This window comes from Macrobrachium rosenbergii, chromosome 15, assembly GCF_040412425.1.
Source record: "Macrobrachium rosenbergii isolate ZJJX-2024 chromosome 15, ASM4041242v1, whole genome shotgun sequence".
NCBI classification, from domain to species: domain Eukaryota; kingdom Metazoa; phylum Arthropoda; class Malacostraca; order Decapoda; family Palaemonidae; genus Macrobrachium; species Macrobrachium rosenbergii.
This window is the reverse complement of record NC_089755.1, coordinates 31333743-31344586: the sequence shown is the minus strand read 5'-3', so window position 1 is coordinate 31344586 and position 10844 is coordinate 31333743. Positions and strand designations below refer to the sequence as shown.

General features: G+C 36.1%; 1 protein-coding gene and 1 long non-coding RNA gene across 2 annotated transcripts in view; one reads left to right on the top strand and one right to left on the bottom strand.

Annotated features, from left to right (window-relative positions):
- Positions 1-448: 448 nt before the first annotated feature.
- On the top strand, positions 449-1585 carry LOC136846303 (serine-aspartate repeat-containing protein I-like). Its single transcript, XM_067117105.1, has one exon. The coding sequence runs from the start codon at positions 449-451 to the stop codon at positions 1583-1585; it is 1137 nt and encodes a 378-aa protein (XP_066973206.1).
- Positions 1586-3018: 1433 nt separating this feature from the next.
- Positions 3019-10844, bottom strand: part of LOC136846505 (uncharacterized) — a 372690-nt gene continuing 364864 nt past the window's right edge. Inside the window, exon 3 of the long non-coding RNA XR_010855420.1 lies at positions 3019-3059. This is a non-coding gene — a long non-coding RNA (uncharacterized lncRNA). The remainder of the gene's footprint in view (positions 3060-10844) is intronic.

Here is a 10844-nt window from a genome sequence, read left to right as displayed (position 1 = left end):
GCTGCATATCTGTTTTTTTTATAATATTCTACTATTTTAATTGTTGCTTACAGTCCAAATATGGGGTGGGACCAACTGGTCACACCCATACCCACACCTGGTTACGCCAGTGTACGTATAGGCTAATTCAACGTTATTCGATCTTCCAGTGTTTAGTGAGGTATAACAACTGCATACTCTATGTCATTTATTTTCATATAACTTGTTTCTCCTCTTTACAAGTGATAATCGGCCTCTCCTCATCCAAAGCTGTAAGATATGTTTTCAAGGGCAAACCTCCAAACTATGTTTTAACCATTTCATAACTAAAACTTAACACTTTGTATGCATAACCTTGACCTTTACCTCTGGTCAAAGATTAAAGTGATGACTGGGAAGGACTGGACTTCGAAAAGTTTTAACCTGCTGCCCGCGGACGCCGACGCCGAAAGCGAACCCGATGTCGATAATGACATCTGATGCCGAAAATGACGCCCATGACCAAAGTGACACCAACACCGAAAATGGCGCCCATACCGAAAATGACGACCATGACGAAAGTGATGCCGATGCCGAAAATGACGCCCATGCCGAAAATGACGCCGATGCCGAAAATGACGCCCATGCCGAAAGTGATGCCGATGCCGAAAATGACGCCCATGCCGAAAATGACGCCCATGCCGAAAGTGATGCCGATGCCGAAAATGACGCCCATGCCGAAAGTGATGCCGATGCCGAAAATGACGCCCATGCCGAAAGTGACACCAATGCCGAAAATGACGCCCATGCCGAAAATGACACCCATGACGTAAGTAATGCCGATGCCGAAAATGACGCCCATGCCGAAAGTGATGCCGATGCCGAAAATGACGCCCATACCAAAAGTGATGCCGATGCCGAAAATGACGCCCATGCCGAAAATGACGCCCATGCCGAAAGTGATGCCGATGCCGAAAATGACGCCCATGACGAAAGTGATGCCGATGCCGAAAATGACGCCCATGACAAAAGTGACACCCATGCCGAAAATGACGCCCATGCCGAAAATGACGCCCATGACGAAAGTAATGCCGGTGCCGAAAATGACGCTCAAGCCGAAAATGACGCTCAAGCCGAAAAAGACGCCCATGCCGAAAGTGATGCCGATGCCGACGCCCATGACGAAAGTGATGCCGATGCCGAAAATGACGCCCATGCCGAAAATGATGCCGATGCCGAAAATGACGCCCATGCCGAAAATGACGCCCATGTCAAAAGTGATGTCGATGCCGAAAATGACGACCATGCCGAAAATGACGCCCATGACGAAAGTGACATCGATGCCGAAAATGACACCCATACCGAAAATGACGCCCATGCCGAAAGTGATGCCGATGCCGTAAATGACGCCTATGCCGAAAATGACGCCGATGCCGAAAATGACGCCGATGCCGAAAGTGACACCGATGCCGAAAATGACGCCCATGACGAAAGTGACACCGATGCCGAAAATGACGCCCATGCCGAAAGTGACACCGATGCCGAAAATGACGACGATGTCGATAATGACACCGATAACGAAAATGACCACAAGTTCAGCCACAACTTAAGCAGTTCTGTATTATAACATATCCAAAAATAAATAAATTTATAAAACGTTCAAAATCACTGTTTATTCTTATTGTGATAATTAATATTCTTGCTTTTGATAATCTTATTTTTAACTTTTAAATGCATATTACGATGCTCACCTCCACAAAAAAAGGGATTACATTTCTTTTCAAGTTCTTTACTTTTGCTCAAAGCTCTTATTGTATAGAATCCATTTTGCTTACGTATGAGTTTTACGGCCAAAAAGTGTTAAAAGGAAACATACTTTATAAAACGTATGTAAAGATAATTAGCATTTCTTTAGCCCACCTTACTCCACATAAACAAATTCTGCCAAAAGTTTACATTTTAAACTCTGTCAGTCACTATGTATGCAAACAATATGTATGTAAATTAACCATTTTGCGAGCGCAAGTGAAAGAACAGCTCCATTTCAAAGCAGGAGGTGGTTATTAATGCTATGATAATAACTGAAGATCACTAATGTAGAGAGGTGTTCGCTATAAATACCCTGTCTTAATTGCAACATATTCATATCTTTTGAATGGCCCCTGTTAGCGAGTTAGCAGAACGAAGTGAGATCAAAGTACGACAAAAAATGTTTTAAGTTTCTGTGAAAATATTTTAAGGCTGGGTGATTGGATAAATAGTAAAATTTTACCTTAACCAAAAACATTTATATATGTGTATGTGATTGGATAATATAATATAAAATACACATATATAAATGTTTTGGTTTATATATATATATATATATATATATATATATATATATATATATATATATATATATATATATATATATATAAATTTCTGAGACGTCAGGATCCCTCAGGTGGGAAAGCAAGGGCGTTACCCACTGGGCCATACATAAGTTGGAACCTGAGAGCAACTGCACCCAAGGAATTACCTGGGCAAGCTAAAAACATTTTTATATGTGTGACAACATTTCATATTATATGAATAAGAGAAATCATCAACACACAATGTGGAACAGAAATAAATTTCTGACTCACGTCGGGATCGAACCCAGGTCTCTATAAGGGCGTTACCCATATACAAGTCTAGTTGGAATGAGAGCAATATAAGGAATTATGGGCAATAACTGCTTGCATACCATAGTTTTCCCCAACTTTGACTCAGCAATGACCCAATAGACAACATATATATATATATATATATATATATATATATATATATATATATATATATATATATATATATATATATATATATATATTTATATATATATTTATATATATATATTTATATATATATATATATATATATATACATATATATATATATATTTATATATATTTATATATATATATTTATATATATATATATATATATATATATATATATATTTATATATATATATATATATATATATATATATATATATATATATATATATATATATTTGATACCAAAGACTTCACCTACCTTCACCTCGGTTGCTGTTATTATTCTTCTCGTGTACATGGCTGGGAAAAAGAAAAAAAAGTCTCATTAACATTTGCATGGTTTTATTATTCACATCTTCAAAATGTCTCTAGTGAATGGGCTTGCAAATTTCTATTAAAATTTCTCTTTTCTTCGAAATGAATAAGTATAATGTTTCGTTTGATTCTTAGTCAATGCCGAAAATTATATTCACCTCATCGAACGTTCTAATTGTAATATTAATATCCTAATTAGACTAATATAATTAAATGTACTATATTTTAATAAAAATTAATCAGTGAAAGTCATATCGACAGAATTTGCAATATTACTACTGACTTTCTAACCATCGCAATTTTTTTACAAACTTCCGACCAGGAGCTTAATATTTAAGTTTTAACATCCTGCATTGCAAACGATCGAATACAAGAAATCATCAACAAAAAATAAAAAAAATATTCAATAAATTGAAGGGAGAGATTCAATCCATGTGTAAAAATAAACTCAAAGTGTAAGCCTACCGCAATCTTCTAATTTCATTTGAAGCCTTCCCTGGAAAGTCCTGCCTCTTCCGCATTTTGGGTATCATGAATTATTATTATGTTTATTTGAGGGACCACGCGTAAGCGGATAATGTTTGCGTGAGGCCGGGAGCGAGAGCGTTGATGGCCGGATGAACGAGCATCCGAGGGAAAAGAAATGGACTCGAGAGTGGTGTTTCTCATTTAGTCCTAAGTTACACCTTTCTTTTTTGTTCGTGTTTCTCATTTACTCGTTACTTGCTTTCTTCTTGATTTTTACATTCTTTTAGTTTTCTGTAAAAGAAAACTACTGTGCCGGCTTCGTCTGTCCGTCCGCACTTTTTCTGTCCGCCCTCAGATCTTAAAAACTACTGAGGCTGGAGGGCTGCAAATTGGTGTGTTGACCATCCACCCTCCAATCATCAAACATACCAGATTGCAGGCCTCTAGCCTCAGTAAATTTTTAAAATTTTATTTGAGGTTAAAGTTAGCCATAATCGTGCATCTGGCAACGATATAGGACAGGCCACCACCGGGCCGTGGTTAAAGATTCATGGGCCTCGGTTCATACAGCATTATACCGGGACTACCAAAAGATAGATCCATTTTCGGTGGACTTGATTATACGCTGTACAGAAAACTCGATTGCACTGAAGAACCTTTGGCACATTATTTACATGTTTTATTTTTGCAAAGTCCTTTCCAGCAATTTAGGATCGGATGTAATTAGACTCTTTAGTTTTGAATTTTTTCATGGCTCCGTCATATTTTGCATTCCTGGAAAAGAAAGGAAAAGTGATCCGTTGGATTTCCTTTCATTGCATAAGCGTATCATTACGAATAAAGAAGCAGGAAACAATATAACCAGTAATGGAATAAACATTAAGAACAAATATCCGAATAAACGAATAGCAATTACAAAAATAACCTTTCATTTTATAAACTACAGACGCCAGTACTTATAACGTATATATCGTTGCTACAGATGCCATTCTCCTAACTCACATATTCTTATAGAACTGCTACATATCCTACGATGGGTAGGATTACCATAACTGAAAAGGAGACTATGGAATAACCAAAATCCCATACATCCTGCTTTTCATAGTCATACGACAGCACCTAATTAAAATTCCAGTTACACAGAATAAGGAAATGTTATAGTTCACCACTAAGTATAACTCTACACACACACTTATACATATTGTGGCTACGATAAATATATGAATATCTGGCAAACAAGTGATTAATAGATTCTATAAATATACTTCCGCACAGAGAACAATATGCGCTTAAACATATGCTCCGACGGTTAGGTCGGGCCTGTTCATCGTTGCATATGTTTAAGTGTTTATTGCTTTCTACGCGTAAATATATTTATAGACTCTCTCTCTCTCTCTCTCTCTCTCTCTCTCTCTCTCTCTCTCTCTCTCTCTATATATATATATATATATATATATATATATATATATATATATATATATATATATATAATATATATACATATATACATACACACATATATATATGCATACATATAAATATAATATATATATATATATATATATATACATACATACATATACATATATATATATACATATATATATATATATTATATATATATATATATATATATATATATATATATATATACAATATATATATATATATGTACATATATGGGTACAATTGTCAGTACAAAGCCTAATACCAAAATGGAGAGATACTGATGGCAGTAGCAGAATTTGAACTTGCTGCCGATAACTCAGAGTGATGCTGACATTAACGGCTTAACCACGAAGAAGAATGTAAGTTTACTCCTGTTCATATATATATATATATATATATATATATATATATATATATATATATATATATATATATATATATATATATATATATATATAATGAACAGGAGTAAACTCATATCCTTCTTTGTGGGTTAAGTCGTTAATGTAAGATCACTCTGACGTATCGGGAGCTGGTTCGAATCCTGCCAGTCTTCATTATCTCATTCATTTGGTCCTAGGCTTTTTACTGAAAAGCTTATCCAAAATGTGTGGAGATACCAAGTAAGTAAAAGGTCGTGTGGCCATTAGAAAGACAAGTATATAACAGCGAAGGGAATAACGAGGAACTCAACTGGAACCAGATTTTCGCCTTTTCGACATTTCATTTTTCCTTTCATGGCTATATACATATTTCTCGGTCATCACGTGTTGGTCGAATATTTAGATCACATCTAGAGTGTCCACCGAGGGATACAAAGTAGCAGTGCTTATATCTTCTATAAAACACATTTATCTATTTGTTTGATAGGTTATAACTACTGTTTATACAGTTAATATTACATCAAGCAAGTCAATCGAAGTTATATTAATGCAATGTCTCGTCGATGAAGTATACATCCATAAACAATCTGTATGTGATCTATTTATATTCGACCCTCCTAGGCATACATCGGCAAACGCATTGGAAAGTGATCGTTTATACTGTACGCTCATAAATAAGCACATCTTCAGATACGCTGCTCAAATCATATTCGACCCCTTTTATGCATAGATCGGTGGGCAGAGATGCAGTGCGATGTTGTCTCACTTTTGGCCCTGGGAATTTCGTCACTTGTCCCCCCGATGAATGATTCAGGACCAGGGAAGCACCCTGCCGACCTGTCAAGGCTTCACTCCTCCCATCGTTGGCTTCAAGCTAAAACAGCGAAAGGAAGGTGTGTCCCAATTCTCCTCTGATGCGTCAAAAAACATAAGCATCTCTAAAGGTAGGCAGTTCAAAGCAACTGCCACATGGATTCTCCTCTCTCTCTCTCTCTCTCATCCTTTTTATATAATATTACATCTTTTTATATAATATTACATTCTATCATTTCGTTCATCGATGCGACACGCATAAAGAGAGGGTTGCGTATATGTCAAGTTCAGTAACTACATTCTCTCTCTCTCTCTCTCTCTCTCTCTCTCTCTCTCTCTCTCTCTCTCTTGACAAGGTTAAATGCAACCTAATCATTAATGATGTTATCGTTCCCTTAAAAATAATCAAGTAAACCGTCAAAGATTATCAATAATTACCCACTGAATAACATGAAGGAAGGGACTCTGTTTCTGTAAATGAAACAAATACAATTAAGTTGTAATTTCTGAGTACTTTATACAGACGTCACCCCTCGCTCCCTTTTTCCTCCTCTGCCGTTTCTACTCAACTTCTCCAAATTCTTCTTCACCTTAAATTCTACGTTCTTAAAATGTCTGAATTCACAAGCATGATTTAAGCCAAGAGTAACGAACCTCCTGGGATGGAAATCCATTCCAGAAAAACGGAAGGAGCTTTTATGGATGCCTTAAAAAATAATGAGTAACAAAGATGATTCCCAGTAACACTTCTTCAACCAGCAAATATGAACGTTTATTCTGTTTATAACAGGACTGAAATGGAAATGTTCTAAGACTGATGTATAACTTTGAATATCTTCGAATAGTATCCATACATTTTCCTTGTCTATTACAACCGCAACCTAAGGGTAAGAAATTTCACTTTTAGTTTTATATTCCTCAAGCCCGAGGCCAACCTATCTCACTACTGGTCCCCATATAAGTAGGCATGGTCGGGACTTCGTGTCTCGTCTCTCACTTATGTTCACCATCATCATCATTATTGCCTCCAACGCAGTGTGGCGCCAATTATGGCTTTCCTGTGTTTTCACTTCCAAAAATCTCCACGCATCTCCAGCATCTGTCTCACAGTTTTCATATAACTACCGTTATATCAAATTATTATTTACGGTAACGGCACGTTTGAAATAGCATATTATGAGTTTCCCAGAACGCAATTTTCATCCGTAATCTGACTCCCAGAGCAACACATATGGCCGAGCTCCGATACTACAGCGAAAGAAATGCTCTCAAAGGACCAGCAAATCTCCATTAATTTTACTGAGATTTTTGCTGTTACGAAATTCATAGAAAACCCAAATCATCAAATAATCTTTAATATGGCAGTAGAACCTACAATTACTTCTAGAATGGCCACCTCTGTTGAATGTTTACGAAGAATAAAGAGGAAATCGTAGGATACATCAAAGAAGAATTAAACGAAAAGTAAATGAAACAATGAGCATACGTACAGAAAAGAAATTAAAGCGAATATAACAACCAGGAACTAAGGAGAAAACAATTAAAAGGAAGAGGTGTCATAAACACTGATAAAACTACAAAAGCGAGACAAAAATAATGAAAGAATGCATGAAAAAGAAGAGCCTACAGCTCCTTATGAGCTAGAACCTAATTATTAACGAATAAATCCAGACTCTAGCAGCCGCTCTCAGCCAGCCAAATGCATCCAATATTGGTAAGACTCGACAAGACGAACTAATTCACCTCATTCACACTGGAGAATAGTTAATACAGTCTGTGAAAGCCAGTGAGATTCACAGGACGTCTGGTTACGGGTTATTGGTGGTTTTATCGGACTGAATAAGTGCTAAAATCTAGGAGAGCGACAGTACATTTTTCACCACACCTCCACGGTTAATCTACGTATATACAGACAGATAGTACGTAGCAAGGTCCTTCAAATATTCTCTTGAGTATATCTGGGTAGGAGGCTACACTCTAGGATCTCGTCAACTCCTACATGAGAATCAATTCGTTGTGGGGATACTTCTTGAGGCCGATAAGAAAACTATCTGCTTAAAATAATAGGATGACTGATGAGTAATTTGATGGATAGTAGACTCGAAAGAACTGTACGTGCCATTGGTGTTAGTTATTTGATTACCATTTGGTACAGTTATTTTAAGAAAATGTATACATCTGAAATGTTTTGCGTAGTAAAGAATTCTACAAAACAGCAATTCTGGTGTGTAGAAACCTAAAATTAGAAAAAGGACAGAGAGAGAGAGAGAGAGAGAGAGAGAGAGAGAGAGAGAGAGAGAGAGGGGGGGGGGGCTGCTGACTGAGCCACCAAGAACTTCATTAAGAAACATCGTTGAGTAACCCAAATATGCATCCTCTCAGCTTCGGAACGAAAGATACTATTGATAATTCATCTGAAATCACGTGTATATTACAAACAAACCTTAAATTACAACTGAAGTAATCGAGTCAGAGTTACAACTCCTATTTATGTTTGTTATTGTAATGATGGATATAACCTCATATTTTCTAACGAACAGTTGCTTTTCTTTTGGCCGATAAAAATGCGATAACCTTAAGCCAAAATTAAAGTGATACAAGAAGGTCGAGATTGCTAATCCACAGACAAGGAACATTAACTGTTGTCCCAAATGTCAGGCTTGGTGACGTTCAATCTGTACATTTGTGTAGGCACCAGCGGTGAGAATGACTGGCCTAGGCTGGACGTGGGTTAAGTCTAAACATGGATCCTCTTACATTTGATTATGTTTGTTACAGACAGAGAAATATATGACTGCAAATACCATTTTATTTAGTAGGACAAGGCCTCTCGCCTCGTGCGTATGTCTTCTCCATGAAATTATATGAAGTAACAACAAGCAACAGGAAGACCACTTTATTTATGGGGCAGGATAAACCCTGTGAACTTTTAAATTGAAATGAATATAAACAATGTTATGAGGTTGCTGGATTTAACATAAAAAGAAAATGCTATAAGAAACTCCGTAAGGACAGCGGTAAATTCACGATATGCAAAATCAGTCGAGTACAATGATATAGAGATAAAAATTATTCTTAGAACCTTCAGTTGTTATTGGAATACCGAAGCAGTTTACGATTTGATCGAAAAGGCCCCTACGAATCTGGAAGACTCCCTTCTCTGACCTGAAGAAGTCGGGAATGAATGGGTCCAATCCGACGGGCAAATGAGTCACGACAAAAGTGAATCAGGTCGTCCGCAGGGCGAAACAACTCTTTGGCAAAGTCTCGTTCCGGTGAGAAATAGAAGGAACGAGAATCATAATCTTTTACGAAAGTTTTCCGAGGGAAAAATGGCCCCGGGACCATTTTTCTTCTCCAACTCCAAATTACCTCATGATCGTGTTTCAGAATCTGACACACAAAAATCGCCTTCGATGAAAATCCGGATATGGCCTTTTGAATGTACCTTGCAGACGAAGAATTACGCAAAGAGAAAAAGGTTATTAAATAAACTTGATGCTAATTGCTGCGCGAAGCAGTGACTGATTTACTTAAAACTGAACAAACACACACATACACATACTGTGTTTCATTTCCTCCCTGTGGTGTTTGATACTTAAAATCATGTGTAAGTGTGATTATAAGCATATATATATATATATATATATATATATATATATATATATATATATATATATATATATATATATATATATATATATATATATATATATATATGTGTGTGTGTGTGTGTGTGAGACAGGGTATACATACATAAATACACACACACACACACACACACATATATATATATATATATATATATATATATATATATATATATATATATATATATATATATATATATATATATATATATATACAAGTATATATATATGTTGTATGTATAAATAACCTATCTCACACAACGAGATGGTAGAATACTTTGTACCTCTCTGGCCCTAAGCACTGAATATAATACCTGGTGGTAAGATGACTGTAGTCAGTCGCGGGCAGGAACGATGAGAGCAAAGGGCTAATAACCATTACGAAAAAGACTTGTCGGATACCGGCGGGTTAAAGCCCTTTGTTGACAACCTTTCCTCCTCTGGCAGGAAAGAGTCTTATACATATATATATATATAAATATATATATATATATATATATATATATATATATATATATATATATATATATATATATATATATATGTATAATACTCTCTCTTTACTTATTTACCAGCTAAAACTATGTTGATAGTACTGTACAGTATTACCAGGACTTCCTAAGTTAAACAACATAAGGTGAAGACGTCGTTTATAATAACTGTAGTGATTACCCAACTATAATAACCAACCGTAATTATATTACAATTAATAGTAGAACCATTATGTATATGTTAACAATAGCAACAATAATGATATTCAATGCATATTCATATTCAAAGGGGAAGCGATTCGATTGTTATGGAGGAAACATCGTTCCTGTTTTTCCTTCCCCTAAAGAAATTCTTGACCGACTTTGATCGTGAAATTGGTTTCCTCTATTCCATTTCGGCGGAATCTTTTGTGAAGGACTAAAATACTGGCGCAGCAGAGTCGCAAACACGTTCTCCAGAACACTTTACAGCAGGCCACCAGCCGAGCAGCACTTTTCAGCGCTTTTCTCGTGAGG

Excerpts from the sequence above, each read along its gene's own strand:
- LOC136846303 (XM_067117105.1), top strand. The coding sequence starts at position 449 with ATGACATCTGATGCCGAAAATGACGCCCATGACCAAAGTGACACCAAC.